Genomic DNA, 20,153 nt, shown 5'->3' with positions numbered 1-20,153 from the left:
ATTTATCAAGACTGCACTTTATCACTGTAAGTTTTCTTCTTGCTTACTAAATATTATTTCAGTCTGATTGTTAGAATTCCATGTCCAACTTATATTATGTATTAACACCAATTAATTGCATTAATCGATATTAACTTCAAACGTACGTCCTTTGCCTTACTGGATACTTTATTTTTAACTGAATAACTACAAATAAATATTGGTATCTAGCTGCATCTTGGGTGTCCACTTGGGAACAAGCAACTTAACCTTTGCAATTTAAAATGTAAAGAATGACTGGGGTCCCCTACAATTTTAAAGCCCACTGACCATGGCAAGTTGCTATTCTTAAGAGAGTTTTGTACCTCATCATCATCCCTGGCTGCTTTAAAAATAAACAATAGTAAGTAATATTTACTAAAACTATACAATCAAGAAAGAAAAAAATTATCAATCATTGATAATGTATGATAAGACATGACTGCTAAGATGTGACCAGTAATGCTCTGTTAAATGTCAACATATGTTAGACAGATGCAGTATACTGTCCCTTAATTCTCCTTTTAAATATGAGTGTGTGTTAGTTAATAGCTGTATTATTTCCTTCATTTTTTTTCTTGATTGTATAGTTTTAGTAAATAACATTACTTACTATTGTTTATTTTTTGATGTTATGTAAATATATTGAGAGCTCTTGCACCGAAGTCAAATTCCTTGTATGTCTAATCATACTTGACCAATAAAGTATTCTATTCTATTCTATTCTATTCTATTCTATTCTATTCTATTCTATTCTATTCTATTCTATTCTATTCATTGTAGCTTCTTTTATTATACAGACTATGTCATTTTCTAAAGGATTAAGATCTGGGAAATATCATGAACTTCAAGGATTAAAACCTGATATGTACTACATAAATATACAAAGTCCATCCAGAATTATCAACCACAACAAAATCATCAACTACATACAAGAATTTCTTATATTTCAGATATTATTATCAATGCAATTATTAAGGCAACTGAGTCCAATAGCATGGCCTCAATGCTCTGAACGTCTAGTACTGTATATCAAAGTTTTTAGTAGACTAATTCTTACTGTGGGACCAAGAAAAGGTCCTCCTGAAGTTCTCAAAACCTGGATAAACTAGCATAGGCTAATGCAGTCTTTAATTAGCTTCTATTTGCTTCTGATGAAGATTGGACGGTGTGAATGCATTTAGCTTCATATATTAATTATATATTTTCAACTATGCTAATTTACATGCAGCACATAACCATAAAGATTAACAAAATAAATCTGACTGGTTCAAATTACTTATCTTGAAAACAAATATTAAAAGGATTTTAATGGTATAATACATGTCTAATAGATGCCATTTGATTTGTCTCTATGCGGATGGTTTTGTATGTGGATGGTTTTAGGAATGGACAGATACTGTAGGTCTTGTTCAATTTCTCTGCAATGATAGACTAGTATCACAGAACACACACTTACATACACCAACAAATTCCATGCATTTCTACATGTTTGCTATAGAGTAGACCAATGGTTCTGGGCTGGAAAAGTGCGTGTGATAAAAGAAAAACTAAACTCTGAAGAACAGTCCAGTCTTAAAATGCTGGGGACACTTGAGAAAGTTTGATAAAACATTTCCATTGAAATTAATGAAAATTAAGGGTTGCACTGTGTGCCTCATATTCATGAAATTAATGGGCCTTTAGCTTTAACTTTGTTATAACTTTAAAGCATAATCTTACACACTCAGCTAAGAAATAAGCTTAATATGGCCTATTCCCAGTCAAGTGGGTGCTGGATTGCAACTTTATCTTCAAATTATCAAAGATCTGTTAACATTTATTCACTGTTCCTATAAGGGAACTTGACCATTCTATACAGTATAGCACCCAACAGTCAGATATTTAGATTTCAGATTAGAGACTATACCCATTTTCATTCTGCTCACCCCCTCCTTAATAGCAGACCCCTCCATAATAATATTCAAAAAGGCCAGGTGAACTCAGACCTGTGTTTTACCTTAATGAGCTGTCAGTATTCCACTTTATGGAAAAGAAAGATTGCAAATGCATTAGTCATAGTCACAAAAGACAACTGCCTGAAAAATGAACAAGTGCTGCAAGGTACTGATTAAGTTATGTTCTTGCAGCCCAGGAAATAATGTTAAAAGCATTGCTATGCATATAATAACTAAGATTTGCAATTTGAAAAATCCTTAAGTGTAGTGCAACTGGCACAATCAAGGTCACACTTTTTAAGGCAGTCCCATTATAATCAGTCCAACAGCACATCATTTGGCATCTGTTCACAGATAAGTGTACATTGGCAGGATAGAACCCAATCAGTTATTTCTTATGTATATATTTCCTCTTGCTCCTTTAAGGTATGGCTAATAACAGCTTGTTATAATTTAGCAATATTTTGTTTTAGATATGATCCTACAAGTATTAATATATTTTTCCATACTTATCCGCAATTGAGGATTTTTTTTCTTTTAACTAGAAAACCTTTAAGATTAAATTTGATATAAAATGCAAATCAGGTTCTGCCATGAAATTACCTATATTAGGATTGGGAAAACATGCAGAGCACGGGTTCTAGAATTCTTTCTAATCCCTTACCAACAATAGCCGTACTTCTTCTGCATAATGAAGTCGCATTTGTGTTTCTGTGTGCATGTGCATTTCCTTGCCAAAAATTAATCAGGGTGGGTGCACTCAAGAAGCAAGCGGAAGTGAAGGCAGGATTTCGTCAGCGTGGGTACATACGTATTGCTTTTGTGACTGTTTTCCCCTCATGTTGTGTCTTCCTGTTTGGGGATATGTATGTATAATGGAAACACAGGGCTGGCAGTGTATGCTCTGCTCTGGGTCAAATGACCAGGAGGGAGGAAGGAAGGAGACTGAGAATGGAAGAGTCAGTAGCATACCAAATCACTATCCAACTGTCACTCCCACAGGGATGCACTTTCTGGAATATTTTTTTTCTCCACAGCCCTTATTTGGATCTGGGCCATTTTTGAACTTAAGCTTTCTTTTACCAGTTTCTCTTTACTGTACCTAATTTGTCCCTATTCTCTTCTGCTTTTGGAAAGTTATCCTGCTGACACAGTCCTGAGCCCTTTTACATAATTTCTTTCCAACATTCAGTTGGGTTGGAAAGAATAAAAAAGATTTAAAGCCATCAGATCTGTCTGAAATTAATAGGTCTGCTGAAAGAGTAAGGATCTCAACCAGTTATTCTTCCAATTAGGCATGTCAGTCCTGACATCACAAGGAATCAACCTTTACAATTCTCTGAACTATTACCTCTTCCATAAAATCTCAAGCTTTTCATATTGCAGGAAAGATTCTGCCTTAGCCAGAATACAATTAGTGTTAAGAACCCCTTACAGATAAATTGATTATATATACATACACAGATGCACACAAACCTATTTTGGTAGCTACCACTTTCTACACCAGCCAGGAAAAAAGTCTGACATTTATGTAATCACATTTAGAAGCCAATATGTCCTCCCTTACCTAAATGCAATTAAGCATCATTCCAGCATCAGTGTTACTAATATTAACCATGAATGCCTCAAAACAAGGATTTGAAAATGTGGTTTAAAAACTGGTTGGTAGATCCCACTTAAAAATGACCTCTCGTCAATGCCAACTACAAATATAGGAGTTTACTATAATAATGAACAACAGTGCGGAGGGGTGTCATGTATGATGAACTGTACATGGGATGAACTGTACATGAGAAAAGGCACAGAAAGGAGCAGGCAAATCAGAGCCACCTGATAACACTGGAGAGAAGAGGGACAGATAACAGAAACCAGACTGTTGCTTTTTCTTTGGTGTGAAGGGAAGCACTATATGGGCATGATATATGCCATTGTTTATGGTTCATGGTGTTAGTATTTGCAATTAAGGCAGGTTACAGTCCCGTTAGTAGAAAAGAATGTAGATGTGCTAGAATAGCCACAGTAAGGTCATCCCACAAGATTATTAGATATTAGATTCCTGTTATAAAGGTCACAGTTTGATTCACACTGCTTTGTTCATCATTCCTATGTAACATTCCTTGGTGTATATAACTATAACCATACCTTGGGACTCTTTTTCATTTTTAGCCAGAATGAGCTATACTACACAAAAAGCAGCTCTTTAAAGAGATTGTTTCTATTTGATTAGTGAATTAAAGTATTTTTCAAGGGCAAAAGAAGAGCTATGAAAGTCAAATTGTATGTTTACACTCTCCCTTAAAAATATATCTACAAGAAATAAGCTGACAGCAGTCCTGTAGGGTGAATTTAAAGACAAGGTTAATTGAATTTTTCACATTCATGTATAAGCATATCAGTATTACAGTCATGCATGCTGTACACAAGAGATTATGTATCAATTCCTAGGTCTTCACAATCTTGAAAAACTCCAATACTGGAAAGGATTTAAACCTAATTCTACAGTGGGACTTCTGGAGAAAGAAATGGCGGACTGAAATGGCTCTGCTTCTTAGCTACTTTTCAGCTTTTTAGAGACCTTTAGATCAACAAGTCTGAAAACACTCACAAGGTGAGTCTGCCTTTAATCCTTAATGAAAGAAAATTTTAATTACAAGCTTAAGAACTTTTAAAAAACAGAAATAAACAGCAAAAAGCTAAACAAGATTTTGATTTTAGAAAGTTATAAATGGATTAAGGGTCCAGATAAATTTGAAATAAGATTTTGGAATTAATTATAAAGACTCCTTCCCATGGGCAAGTGGACTTGTTTTGAATTTTTTCTAACACATAATAGAGATAAGCAATTTTAAAAATCGGACACTAGAGGGAACTAAAGGTTTTAATTAAAGGAGAAGAATGCATAAACCTGATCAACAGCTACAGAATGATGCAGCATATAACACTGGAAATACTGAAGGAAACTTGAAAAAGAGAATCAGAAGTTAATATCAATAAAATCAATAGTGATGTTTGCTTCTGTTGATAGGCTGTGTCCAAAAGATGTTATGGGAGAAATGGCAGAAGAGGAACAAGTTTTATTCGACAAGACAGAGACAGAGTTGACAATGAAAGTAGATCTACAAATGACAGGCTACAAGAATGATATGGAAAAAGATGTCTCATTGGACATATAAAAGAAATTGGTCAATGGTTTAAAAATCAAAAGGGAATTACAAATGATAAACCAAAAGAGTGACCTGGATAATTTTTCTACATTGGATTTACAAAAGAGGTTTGTTAAAACTTGAATCCTGATGAATCTTATAAGGGGCAAAAAAGAAATTAAATCAATTCTACACTATTACAAAAATGGACTAAAGATTGTTAGAAGTAAAAGGAAGGAATATATAGTTAGCTTATTTGATCAAGGTTAAAATAGGTATGTTATTTCTGGCAACCCTTAATGGACTTTTGCTGATACCAGGACTGAAATGATGATGCTTTATGGATTTGTTTATAGATAAGAGATGGGACATAGAATGAAGAGATCCTTGGTTGTAAATTAAAAGGAGGTGAAAAGTTACTAAAATTATTTATACTTGTGATGAAGTTTGGAAGTCACTGCTTTATATATTTCTTTTCTCTTTATTTTACCTTTCTCTCTCTCTCTCTCTGTTTCTTTTCCTTTGCACTTTTTACCCTTTCTCTTTTCTTCATTATTTTTACTATTGAATTATAATCTTTAATACAATTATTTTTTTAAAATAAACCTATTCTACCATCTAGCCCAAAGTTAGCCATACCTAAGGATCATGAACCAAATATTTAGCTTAGTACTTCTCAATTATCACTCTCAGTAAACTATTAAATCTAATACTTTTCTTTCTAGCTTTCTAGAGTTTCCATCTACTCACTTCCAATAGTAAGTACAAAATTCCATTAATTAAGTAGAAAATTCAAGGAAAAAAATCAGTGAAGACTGACAGCATCCAGCTTCTAGAATTTGGAGATATCAATTTAAATTGTCATATTTTAAAATGTTTAGAATAGAAGAATAGAATAGAATAGAATAAACTTTTATTGTCATTTCACTATACACCAAAGTGTACATTAAAATGAAATTTCATTGCAATTGGCTCGAGCAAAAAAAATAATACCATAATTACTATAACATGTAACATGTATTCTTTACCCATTCCACTCCTCTAATCTTGATCCCTAATAAATATCAGTCCTACACACAGCATGTGTACCCATGGAGTGAGAAGGGATTATTAAGAGTTCAGGAGTCTAATAGCCATGGGGACAAAACTATTACCAAGTCTAGCTGTTCTACTTCAAATGCACTAGAACCTTTTCCCAGAGGGCAGCAGGGAGAACAAGCCATAACAGGGGTGGGTCACTAACAAGATTTCGGGCTCTGGACAGACAGCGTGTATGTGCCATATCCTGGATGAGAGGCAGTGAGATCCCAATTATCTTCTCTGCTGCCCTCACCACCCACTGCACAGACTTCTTATCTGAGGCACTACAACCTCCAGACCAGATAGAAATACAGTTGGTCAATACACTCTCTATAGTGCCTCTATAGAAGTAAGAAGGATGGGAGGTGGAAGCTGTGCTTTCCTCATCCGGCACAAAAAATACGAACGCTGCTGTGCTCATTTTACCAGAGATGCAGTATTAAGAGACCAAGTCAAACTATTCATTATCTGCACCCCCAGATACCTGATGCTGCTGACTGACTCCACAGCTACGTCATTAATAAAGAGTGGTGTATGGCTGGGCTGGTTCTTTCTAAAGTCAATAATAACCTCCCTGCTTTTATCAACATTTCGAACCAGGCTATTTTTATTACACCAATCCACCAAACCCTTCACCTCCTCCCCCTAAGCCCAATCACTATCATCCCTGAGAAGATCCACTACCGCCATATCATCTGCATACTTCACAACGGAATTGGTGGTAAACTTGGCACAACAGTCATGGGTCATCAGAGTAAACAGCAATGCGCTCAGGACACAGACCTGAGGAGAACTGATGCTCAAGGAAATAGGGCTGGAGATACTGTTTCCAACTCGCACCGATTGGGGTCTATCAGTAAGTCAGGTAGCCAGTTACACAAAAGAGTACTAAAACCCAAAGAACCCAGTTTGTCTACCAGATGCTGAGGAACGATTGTATTAAATGCTGAGCTGAAATCAACAAACAACAATCGCACATAGCTGTTCTTCTCCTCTAGATGTGCCAAGCTCAAATGGAGAACAGAGGAGATTGTATCCTCTACAGAGAGGTTCCGCCGGTAAGCAAACTGAAGTGGATCAAACAATGGAGGAAGTCTGGAGACAATATGATCCTTTATCAGCCTTATCGTAATAGGAATAAGTGTTATCAAGCAATAATCATTAAGACATGTGATCGTATTTTTTAGGCACAGGTATAATGGTTGCAGTCTTAAAACATACCGGGACCACAGCCTGATACAATGAAACATTAAAGATGTCTGTGAGAACACTGGCCAATTGATCAGCACAGTCCCTAAGTACCCGCCCTGGAATATTATCTGGGCCCGCTGCTTTCCGCATATTAATTCTTCTCAGGGTCCTCTGGACATCAACTATATCAAGGATAAGTGACTGTTCATCAGGACGAGGAACAGCCTTCTTTGCAGGGATATTGTTAAATGCCTCAAACCTGCCAAAAAACATATTAAGTTCGTTAAGAAAATCTACATTCTCCTCCCAAGATGACAAAATATCCTTGTAATCTGTGATGGTCTGAATACCCTGCCACAAACTCCTGGTATCTCTAGGATCATAAAAGAAATTTTGGACTTTCTGACTATAAGCCTACTTTGCTGTTCTTATAGCCCAGTTCAGATCAGCTCTTGCCATTCTGAGTGCCCCCGTCACCAGATTTAAAAGCCACATTCCTCGCTTTCAACATTACATGTACTTCATGAGTCATCCAAGATTTCTGATTCGCCCGTATAGTGATGTTCTTAACATCCTCCGTACACTTCTGAATATATGCAGATACAGATGAAACATACTCCTCCACATTAGTATGTTGATTATTCGTTGCAGCTTCTTTAAATATGTCCCAATCTGTACACTCAAAACAGACTTGTAATGCTTCCATTGCTCCCTTGGGCCAGACTCTCACCTGCTTCACAATCGGTTTTTTCTCAAATTAACAAAGGCCTGTTTGCTGGAATTAGCATTACAGTAAGATGGTCTGAAGATGGGGGCATGGAGAAGCCTTGAATGCATTCTTGATGTTAGAATAGGCTAGGTCCAGTGTGTTTCCACTCCTAGTTGCAAAATCCACATACTGATGGAAATGAGGGAGGACTGTGTTCAAGTCAGCCTGATTGAAGTCCCCAACTACAATAAAAACACCCTCCGGGTAGATAGTTTGCAAGTCACTGATGGTATAATAAAGGACCTTCAAGGCCTCCTTCATATTTGCAGACAGGGATATATACACAGCTGTAATAACAACAGTAAATTCCCTAGGCAGATAGAAAGGTCTACATTTGATAGTCAAAACTCCACATCAGGTGAGCACTGATTTGAGATTACTTTTGAGTTGGTACACCATCTGTTAATATAAATGCATACACCACTGCCTTGGGTTTTCCCACTGAGAGCGTGGCTCCTATTCTGTCGGAACATCATCAGCGCCTCCATGCTGACCACCTCCTCAGGAACAGATGACCTCAGCCATGTCTCCGTCAGAACTACAACACAACAGTCTCTCACCTCATGCCTTGCTGCAAAATCCAACCTCAATCAATCAATTTTGGTCTCCAAAGAGCAGACATTTCAACTTTTTGTTATAAATTACTTTGCCTATCAATGTGTAAAAAAGTAGTGTATGTGTATAAATATTAATACGGTATCTTTTGCTTCTATGTGAGCTTAATATTGAACATTAACTAACCAGTGAATAATGGTTCCTTCATATATTATTTTATAAGTATGCTTGTTTTTAAAATGTATATATTCATGTGAAAGACATGTTTACAAATGTATTTATTCTACGGTGTACTGATGACACAATATATAACTTTGTGTTAAGGTATCAACACGCTGACCATAGTACACCCGATCTTAAGCTATAATGTTGGACTACAACTCTCAACACTCCTGACCAAGTTGAAGTTGATGAAAGCTGCAGTCCAACACTTGGGTCCCTGAATCTGAGGTGGTTTCCTGGGACCTTGACACTGCCAAGGGTCCAGTAACTCCAAGGATCCTGGGAATAACACTCATGGGAACAGGGATTCCCTTGTTAGTAAGTCTGAAGAAGGAGCGAAATTTAAAGTAATCCACAATGAGGATGAGGGCAGGTGGGGCTCTGCAGATCTGAGGAAAGCTTAGGAGAAGGGAATCCAAGCTAAAAATCGAGAAGGCAATGCCAATCACTTTTGTATTATTGCCAAAAAAAATACTGTACAGACATGACCATGATATTTAGATAAGTTTGGATGCCAGACCTCTTTTCTTACAGAGAAAGGCTTGTGTTGAAGCAGTTACAGATTTAATGCTGTAATTACAACTAGTTATGATATACTCTGAGAATCTATTATCCAAAATTGTTGCTCACTGATTAATATACCTGAATCAAACTTTTCTAAATATAGTTTGTGGCGACCGGGAGCAAACTCCGATGCCGATCGCTGCTCTAAGAGGAAGACTCCTGGGTCCCCCCCCCCCGGGCTTTCACCTGATCAGGGGGTTTTGGAGGGGGATTTCTAGACTCCCTGGCCCTCATACCTGATGGGTCGGGGTTGGACGGAGGGCCCTGGATGGAGCGGCGAGGAGCAGCGGACCTGGGCAAGCCCCGGCAGCGCGAAGCAACATGGAGAGTCCTGGAGGTTTGGCGGCGCAGACTGGCGGCACATTGGACTCGGGAGGGCTCAAATGGCATGAGGGGTGTCGGCGGGGCGACCCCTGGGGTTGCGGGATGGTGGTCTACAGTGGCCTGGCGGCCTGGAGGCACGGGGGAGCAGCCTGACGGCGCGCTGAATCCACAGCGTTGCAGGCCAGCTGACTGGCCTCGGTGGACCAGCCTGGTGGGACAGTTTGGCGTCGCAGCAGACGGACGGCTCAGTGGTGCGACGGCCCAACTTTGGAGGGCCAGCCCAGCGGAGCAGTTCTGCAGTGCAGCAGACCAGTGGTGAGACAGACCTGCAGACCCACCTTGGAGGCCCAGCCTGGCAAAGCAGATGAGCAGTGCAGCAGCCCAGCAGCACAGCGAGCCGGCGGAACAAACCTAGAGGCCCGGTTTGGTGGAGCAGGTCGACTACCAGCTAGACAGTGAACTGACTGACCGACCAGAGAGAGCCCCGGATAGGCCTAAGGCTATAGGCCTTGGCGTTGTAGCCCCAAGGACGTCGAGGGAGCTGGGCAAAGAGATCTGGGCCATCCCCTCCCTACCTGCCAGAAGCGGTGGAGAGCTGTTGGGGCCCCTCCAGTGTGAATGAGGACTCCCTCCTGGGGTGAGAGATGAGGGAGGAGTCAGGAAGTGTCTGATGGTGTGGGAAAGCACTCACCTCCTGAGTGAGAGGCAGGAGGTGAGGGGGAGCGAATGAGATGCCCCTGGCCGACCGGTGAGAGAGGCCAAACAGGGAGCATTGGGATTGAAGAATGCATGGGTGGGTGATGGCTGGGCCCAGATGGCACCAAGAGCGCGAGCTGGTGCGCCAGAGGGCTTGCCATTGCCCTGTGGGTAACTGTGTATGTGTGAAGGTGTGTGAGTGGATGGAGGGACCGCTACTCCAAGCGGGAGACTCCAGAAGTGCTGGAATGGGGCTAGGTGGATTTGGAGTCTCTGGGGGCTGTAGGGCGGGCCATACTATTGAGGTGGTGACAGGTAGGGGACAGGTAGGTTATGGTGGGAGCCAGAGGGCAGGCCATCTTCGGGGAAGACGCCCCTGGTGTTTGTTGCCGGTGGCGTGTTCCGGCCCTCTGTGCTCAGACCCAGGCCCTGGTCAGCAGACCCACAGGAGCCCTGGTCTTCGGCTGTTGCTACTTAACACCAGGTCTGTTAACAACAAAGCTCCCCTCATAAGTGACTTGATCACTGAGGAGGGGGCAGACCTGGCATGTATTACTGAAACCTGGCTGGGCCCTGAAGGGGGGGTGCCCCTTTCGGAAATGTGCCCAGACGGGTTTACGGTATGGCACCAGCCGAGATTCCAGGGCAGGGGGGGAGGGGTGGCAGTTGTCATCCGGGAGTCTCTGGTTGCCTTCAGGGGTCCTGCCCCAAAAGTGGCTGGTTGTGAGACTCTGTTTTTCAAGTTGGGTGCACAAGAGCAGTTGGGAGTGTTGCTGCTGTACCAGCCTCCCTGCTGCGTGGCAACCTCCCTGCCTGAGCTGCTGGAGGCCATCTCAGGATTGGCAGTGGAGTTCCCCAGGCTTATGGTTCTGGGGGACTTCAACCTGCCTTCCCTGGGGCGGACCTCTGAGGCAGCTCGGGAATTCATGGCTACCATGGCAGCCATGGGCCTGACTCAGATTATTCGCGACCCAACTCGAGACAGTGGCCTCACCCCGGATTTCGTTTTGTCGGAGCAGTGGCAATGTGACCTGAGGGGAGAGTTACAGCTATCCCCATTGTCATGGTCAGATCATGCCTTGGTGGCCTTGAGATTCTCTTATGCCACCCCCCTCCGCAGGGAGGCAGGACCCATTCAATTGGTCCGCCCCCGGCGAGTGATGGACCCAGTAGAGTTTCAGAGGGAGCTGGGGGTTATACCCGGGGATCTGCTGCACGGTCCAGCAGAGGCCCTGGCCGCCACCTGGAATAGGGAGGCGGCTGGGGCCTTGGACAGGGTCGCACCTGTGCGACCTCTCTTGCCTCATCACACTCGATGCTCCCCGTGGTTTACGGAGGAGCTGAGGGTTTTGAAGAGGACTAAGAGACGTCTAGAGCGCCACTGGAGGAAGACAAAGACCGAATCCGACCAAACACTGGTTAGAGCCGCTATTAACGCCTACCTGGTGGGGATAAAAGCGCCGAAGTGTCAATACTTCTCCTCTCTTATTGCGTCTGCAGAATGCCACCCAACGGCCCTATTTAAAATCACTCAATCCCTTTTGGCGAAGGTGGGTGCAGTGACCCACCTGCAGGGCCGTGCAGAGGAGTTCTCGGAGCATCTGCAAGACAAAATCGCTCGGATCCTCTCCACACTAGTCTCCAAGTGTGAGGCAGGGTCTGTGGAGATACCAAGGGATCGTACTTACCATGTTATCTGGGAACAGTTTGATCCTGTTGGACCCGAGGAAGTGGACAGGATCCTCCAGACAGTAAAAGCCACCACTTGCCAATTAGATCCATGTCCCTCCTGGCTGGTGAAAGCAGCTCGGGAGGTGACATGTGGTTGGGTCCAGGCGATGGCTAATACATCCTTGAGGGAGGGGGTGTTTCCAGCTGCCTTTAACGAAGCACCAGTACAACCCCTCCTCAAGAAACCATTGTTGGACCCTACTGTACTGGATAATTTTCGTTCAGTCTCCCACCTCCCCTTTTTGGGGAAAGTGGTTGAGAAAGTGGTGGCATTACAAGTCCAGAGGATTCTGGAGGAAACGGATTATCTAGACCCCTTTCAGTCAGGTTTCAGGCCAGGATATGGGACAGAAACAGCATTGGTCGCACTTATGGATGATCTCCAGCGGGAGCAGGATGGGGGTAGTGCATCCATCCCGGCTCTTCTTGACCTCTCAGCGGCTTTCGATACCATCAACCATGGTATCCTTTTGGGTCAGCTCAGGGAGTTGGGGGTGGGTGGCGTAGTTTTGCGCTGGTTCACTTCCTTCCTCCAGGGCTGGCCCCAGTCGGTGGTGATAGGGGGGGAGAGATCCGACCCTCGACCTCTCCTTTGTGGGATGCCGCAGGGCTCAGTCCTCTCTCCTCTATTTAACATCTACATGAAACCGCTGGGCGAGATCATCCGTCACCACGGGATGAGGTATCATCAGTATGCCAATGATACTCAATTGTGTATCTCCATCCCGGGTGAGGTAAGTGATGCTTTGACTGCCCACTCCAGGTGCCTGGGGCCTGTAGGGGTCTGGATGGGGAACAACAGGCTTTGGCTGAACCCTGGTAAGACGGAGTGGCTGTGGGTTAAGGGTTCCTCCATATCCAGGACTTTGTCATCTTTAGTTCTGGATGGGGTTGCACTGCCCCAGACAGACCCGGTGTGTAACCTGGGGGTCCTCATGGACTCATGGCTCCTGCTGGAAGAGCAGGTGGCAGCTGTGGCTGGAAGGGCCTTTGCACAGCTTCGTGTTGTGCACCAGTTGCGCCCTTTCCTGGATTGGGAAGCCCTTCGGATGGTCACTCATGCCCTTGTTATCTCCCATATAGACTACTGCAATGCGCTCTACATGGGGCTACCCTTGAAGAGTATCCAGAAGCTTCAGCTGGTCCAGAATGTGGCTGTGCGGGCTATTTTTGGCACCCCTAGAAGGGCGCACATAACACCTTTGCTACATGAGCTGCTGTCATGACCTCGTTGCAAGGCACAAAGAGCCTCACAACGTGGATCATGATCATTAAGAAATAGAGGAAGGAGATAATTAAACCAGGGATTAAAACAAGCACCCAAAAGCACCCACACCCATGGACCCATAGACGGCTGAATAGAAGGACATCGGAAGAATGGAGATAAGCCGCACCTGGTGCCCTGGAGGACACAACCGAATCCGGGGGACAAAGGAAGACACCGGGAAAACGCCCAGGCAGCCATCAAGGGTCCCATCAAGAGGGATCGGGACAATGTAGGGTGGAGGAGCCCGGGGCACTACAAGAGGGTATAAAAGGGGCACCTCCACACCATCACCCCCGTTCCCGTTTTTCGTTCTGTCAGCCATCATTCCAATAAACCAGAAATCCTTAATACCCATTAAGTGAGTCTGTGTCTTATTGCGAAGCGAGACTGACCCTGACAGCTGCATTGGATACCAGTTTGCTTCCGGGTCCAATTCAAGGTGTTGGTTATCACCTTTAAAGCTCTACATAGCATGGGACCAGGTTACCTGAGGAACCGCCTCTTCCCCATATCATCAGCCCGTCCCACCCGCTCATGCATAGAGGGCATGCTGTGGACCCCGTCAATAAGAGAATTCCATCTGGCGGGGTCCAGGAGGCGGGCCTTCTTGGCAGTAGCGCCCGCCCTTTGGAACATCTTGCCCCCTGAGGTAGGATTAGCCCCATCGCTTTTAGCCTTCCGGAGGAAGTTGAAGACCTGGCTCTGCCACCAGGTTGGGGCAGGGAGGAGAACCGACATACTTGGGGTTGGCTGGTGCCTTGAAGTGCCCCTCCTACATGATGGTGGAAGAGATGATAGCCATCTGGATTTTATGAGCTGGGGTAGTTAAGAAATTGTTTTGGTTTTTAATGGGATTTTATTGGAATTTTACTGTGTTTTTATTTGAGTTTTTATTGTCTATTTATTGTGTGTTGTAAACCGCCCAGTCCCTCCGGTCGGAGGAGATGGGCAGTGACAAATTTGAGATAGATAAATAAATAGTTACTTCAGGATGAATTTCACTATTCTTCATTTTAAGATCCTAAGTGCTATGATCCAAAGTAAAACAGCCACCATTACCCTTTCAGGAATAGATGTGAAAGAATTTGAGGATGCATTCATGAAGGAAAGGAAAACCTTTCTTGATATAAGCTTACTGAGTTTTGCTTCCATGTGTCTTTGAATAATTTCATACAATTATGTGAATAGTATGCAAATTTTATTAAAATAAGTGTAACTGTGAAGAAGTTAACTGCAGTTATACCAAAAAGTATTTATATATTACTGTACAAAATAAGTCAATATGGGCATGACCTTGGTCCATATTACAAAACAAAATCTGATCTTGAAAACATTTATGAATGAATATGGTAACTATACTAAAGTCTCTTTTGTCATATTTGTTTTGCAAATCAGAGAAGTTACACATACTTTAATATTTTTGTTTCATAAAATTTAAAAAGTGAAACTGTTTTTCAGTATGAGCAGTATGAATTGAGTATTTTTCAGAAATTTTCAGTAGTTTGGCTAGTACTTTTTGCTCATATACAAGGGTTTCATTGTTGATGGCACTACTGAAAACCATTATTTATTGCTATTTTTCAGATAAATGTATTATAATTGATAGAATTATTATTTTTAGTCACTAAAGTACCTCTTCATCCTTTACAATTAAAAAAAACCCTCAGAAGTAGAATGTGGCTGGTTAGATAATCTAATCTTTACATTTGGATTAAGTCAGTGTTAGAAACTTGGAGTCTGAAGCCTTTCCAAATAGTTACTACTTTTGCTGATATGCACTCCATTTAGATAATAAAGGTAACTGTTCATTTCAGTTTCAGGTTTCCAATAATTCTGAATACAGAAATGAATGTTAATGTATTATGTTAGGTGATTTACCTATTCCTTATATTCATTCATATCACAAAAGTATTGTAACCTCTTAAGGATTAATTTCTTATTGCCTAAAACTCTGCATAAAATATAATCCTGAGAAAGGACTATGGAATGAAATAAGAGAAAAAGATGTAAGATTTATATTTAGACCAAGGGTTCTCAAAGTTTTTGCGGAATGGATCCATTTGAGAATCTGGTGAAATCTACAGACCCCTTTTCAGAAAAAAAATGTATTTAAATGCATAAAATCGTGAAAATAAAGTTGTAACTTCTTTCCCATCTAAATTCATGGCCCCCCCAATGGGTTCATGGAACCCAAATTAAGACTGCTTGCTTTAGAAAGTGACTATGGGACATGGACATTCTAAAATCAACATATGGGAAACACCAATACAGACATAGACTAGGATTCCTTATAAATTAACACAGAAAACCACTGTAAATTATAGAGAAAGAGATAAATGTTGTAAAATTGTACTGCTTGTGTGTTTTAAGGCAAAACTAATTGTTCTCAACTTTTGCTCTGTCCAAAATATCTGAATGGTAATCAATACTCTACAAGTAATTCTTCAGTTGTACTTCAAAAATACAGATCAATCTAATGTTCTGCTTTAAATACCCAGTGCAAATCATTATCCTTTACTACCTCAGTTACACTTCAATAAGAGAATTTCAATTCTAAAGCTGCAAAGGTGAATGGAAGTTATTTCTAGAATTGTGCAGAACTCCTATCAGCTCTTCAGCTTCAAAGCTGGTAAAAGACTGGCAACTGTTTGGCATTTGTGTGACCAAGACACCTAAGCAGCCTTCCCAAAAGAGGTAACTGGAAAAAAAAATACATAAAATAGCCAGCCTCTATTTTAAAACAGATGCAATGACCAGAGAAGGGCAGAACCTTTCCCATTAGTTTCAAACTAAATTTAAAACCACAGCCAGTTGCTATCAGTTTCAAATTCCAGTTAATGGTACCCAGAAATGGCAGCCACTTTAAGTTCAGATGCCATGCTTTATCTTAGGTTAGTCTTTGAACCTTGATTAAACATCATAGGATGTGAGCTGGCAGATGCTATAACTGCTATAGTAAAATAATATCTAATATCTCTTAAGACCATAATAAAAAAGGCCCCTTAAGTAAACACTAAATTATGTACTAAGAATGTTGTGTATATTACCTAAACTGGTAAGAGTTTTCTGGTTTTTCAGATTCAGAAAAGCCAATTATAGCCTACATGCTTTAGTAAGTATTAGGAGCAATATATATGAGCTTCAGCTTGGCAGAGTTGAACTGAAACAAAACTAAAAAGAATGGCAAAAAAGTTTTTAAAACAAAGTATGGCAGTAGTTAAAAACAATGAAATGACAACTGTGAAAAGAAAGAAATGCAGTGTTAAGAACCCAGAATGGCAGAGGAATTAGTTTTTGAAAAAGACATAATAATGAGTTGTTGACTTCCCCAAATCAAACAGCACTACACAAAACTTTCAAATTCATTTCTGCACATTAAATCAAAATACTAGAAACTAGAAACTTCTGCACGTAAGTCAAATTATGTTTAAATTGGTTTTGATCAGGCTGCCCGCTAGGTTATCTCACTTTAAAACCACAAAGTAAAGGATTCAAAAGACCCTTCTAATCAGAACTGTTCTGAGGGCCAATCCATTCTTGTTTCCCCTGAATTCTTTTCTTCTTGTAACCCAATTTCCTTTGATTTGCAGATTTCCTGTAATATGCTACAGTACTGAAACCCAAGTACTGTAGGATCAAAAGACAAATATAAAATTATACAGATTAAATTTCAAAATTCATATATAAGATTAATGACTGAAGACTGTTGCATAACTAGCACAATACTGAAAACACAAGTAGTACTAACTCTAATCTAGGGTTTGCAGGCCTGAGTAAAAACATGGTTGATTGCCTAGTTTGGGCAGCGTAGCAATTTCTGATTAGAGAAAGCATGAGACTTGAAAGAGTTCTTCCATAGTGGAAGGAAAAAGGATTTAGGAAACCCAAATTCAGTCACATAACAGGCCCATGAAATGGTTTGAAGATGCACAGTGCTGACAAAGCACTGCAAAGCAGGCTTTCTCAATCAGGAATCCGGGGAACCCTAGGGTTCCAAGAAAGGTTCTTTCAAATTCGGGCAACTTCACATTAAGGAAGTAAGTTCCATTCTTTCAGTTTAAGAACACTGTTAATGCATATGCACAGGCCTACACATGAAACCAATATAATAATTTTTTAACCTGTGGTCTGTATTTGAGCCTGAACATGCAAGGGTTCCCTAAGGCCTGAAAAATATTTCAAGGGTTCCTCCAGGGTCAAAAAGTTGAGAGAGGCTGCTGTAAAGCAGTATTTGCTTTCACCACCAATTCACTATCGGGACGAGAGACCTATGGAGAACTTCGAAGCAGTTATACGACCCAGAAAATAAAGGGGAGCTTTCCTCACTCACTGTAGCAGAGAAAAATACCATCTGTTGAGCTTCTGTATCTTCTGCAGCAGGTTCCAAACTGCCTTCTGAGTTCCCACAATCTAATACGCTCCTCACTCAATTAGGGGCGCTCAGATAAACTCCGTAGCCCCTATTCACCCCAGATGCCGCTGCTCCACTGCCCGGTCTCCAGCCCCTACCCTATATTGATGACGTCATACACCGCGGGGAGGGGAGGTATCCTAGAGATCTTCCTCTCCGGCCAGACTGAAACGAAATTCTTGGCTGGCTGGAGGGAGAGAAGAGGATAGAAGGTGCACGCACTTTGCTTGTGACATCGCGCCTGCACAGGTGCCGTTGGATCACTCACCGAAGTCCAGGAACTGCTTGATCGAGAGCGGCGACGGGGAAAAGCGAGAGTAGTACTCGATTTGTTTGGGAATGGGGCTTTTTAGAAGCGCCCCACATAGCCGCATGGTTCCTTGCAGGAGTTGAGGAAGCGCGTAGGCGGGCAGATACGCCAGGCCGCCACCGCCGCCACGGCCGTCGACAGGGCCCCGGTCGAACCGGCCAAGCAACTGTCTGGCGACGCGCGCGGAAGCTCACGCACATAAACCGCGCGAGGAGGGGGCGGGAAGACGCTCGCAACTGTCACAACGGGTTAGCAGCTCCTCACGGCCAGTCGGGCGCGCGTGAGAAGCGCGAGCATCAGCAACAGCTGCCGCCTCGTCCGCCACACCGCTCTCCGTCCCTATCTTAACCTACAGAAAAAACGAGAAGACGCGTTATGCTTCCCCCCTCCCGTAGCTGCTCAGTCCTCGCCGGCTACTTAAGAAACGCCCACCTTCCACGCGCACCCAGCCTTCTGACTGGGCAACAAAAAGCCAACATCCTCCGGCCGCCCTCTTGCTTTCCTGAATGCCGCCCACCTACCTAAGCACGGCCTACTATCACCATGACACCCAAAAGAGAGCGCAAGCGCAAACGGTTTCCGATGGAGTTCTGGGCCTCGAGCGGGATTTGAAGGTGAATATAAGATACTCGTATATCCTCGGAGTTGACATGTATATGAACCCATATTCTTATGATCATTAATTGAAGCTCTCCTCCCCGTTTTCTCTGTCTCTAGTCTTCAGCAGCCTGTCCTGAAGCAAGGGGTACTGAGTAAATTCAGCTGTATCCTTAGAAGAAAAATAATGTACACGTTAATTGCAAAGTGCACTGTAATATCTTTTTAACCATTCAGTAATTTTTATTATCCAAATGAGCAGTGATTATGACTCAAGTATATATGTGAGTCCATCTGCAACCACTAGATATTTTTAATATCTAAGAATCTAGGGAAACGAGCAGAATTTTAGGAACTGTAATAGAAACATACGCACTAGTACAGCTCAAGAAGGTATCTAGGATTATCATATTTGAGCTGCAAAAATCCAGAAGATAATTAGCATACAGTTTTGTATATCTCATTGCTGACATCTTGTGCTGTCTAGCGATCACCTAGATCACTAGGTCATCCAGTGTCATCTACCAAAATTAAGGATTTAGTGCAACCAATTGGCAGACTCTCAGATTATTCAATCAATTCAAATGTTTAATATATTTAACATTATCTGTGGAAAGCGAATGAATATCTTTATTACGGTCTTTGACCATAATCCAACAATTTGTTGTCAGGAAAAAACAAAACAGTGAAACAATATGTCTAATTAAAAGTTTTGCGGAATTGTAACTTGTTAAAAATATTTGGCTGCCTGGTGTGTGTGTGTTGAGTCAGCATCCCTTAAAAAGAAATAAACATAAAATCTGTCAGTATGGTCCTCAAGTTTAGAGAAGATTGGGGAGATCACAGCACGTCTTGGGGCATCATAAAAAGGACACCATATGAGGACACAGGCAAGAGCTTCCGCCTCCCTGGATCCACAAGGACAGTCTCTGTGAATAAGGAGCCCCATGAAAGCAGAGGTATCAGGACTGTAGGGTCGAACATGATTTTGGGTCCTGAAGTTAGAATCCTGAGCCTTAATACTTGGCACATTAGCTTCAAGCCTCAGAACTGCATTGGAGGTGCATTTTGGGGTACCAAATAAAGACTGAAGAAAATTCGATTGAATGGCTTCATAAACCCTTAGGTTTGTGTATGGGCCAAGTTGTATCCCATATAGTAGTTTGGCAACTATTTTAGCCATGAACAGTGTAATTGCTGCCACAATGTAATTTGTCCCATTGCCTGTAAAATTTTATTATCGTCTGTGAGTTCTTTTGGGGAGTAGAAGTAGCATAATTTACCTGGGCTGTTAATTTTCTAGAGGCCTGAAATACTATGCCCAGGTATTTAAAACAT

At 42.0% G+C, this 20,153-nt stretch overlaps 1 protein-coding gene across 3 annotated transcripts in view; it reads right to left on the bottom strand.

The window, feature by feature from the left end:
* The window catches only part of PDK3 (pyruvate dehydrogenase kinase 3), a 674,093-nt gene extending 655,567 nt beyond the window's left edge, over positions 1-18,526 (bottom strand). For 2 of the 3 annotated variants that reach the window (XR_010068065.1, XM_063305199.1), the window contains exon 1: positions 18,177-18,525. Coding sequence is in view for 2 of the 3 variants with exons in the window: in XM_063305199.1 (XP_063161269.1) it covers positions 18,177-18,282 (106 nt within the window). In the remaining variant the exon portion in view is untranslated. Of the gene's footprint in view, positions 1-18,176 lie in introns of all 3 variants that reach the window. The other variant, XM_063305200.1, reaches the window with a different exon arrangement.
* Positions 18,527-20,153: the final 1,627 nt, after the last annotated feature.

The sequence above is a fragment of the Candoia aspera genome, chromosome 5 (assembly GCF_035149785.1).
Source record: "Candoia aspera isolate rCanAsp1 chromosome 5, rCanAsp1.hap2, whole genome shotgun sequence".
Taxonomy (NCBI): Eukaryota; Metazoa; Chordata; class Lepidosauria; order Squamata; family Boidae; genus Candoia; species Candoia aspera.
This window is presented reverse-complemented; position numbering and strand designations above follow the sequence as displayed.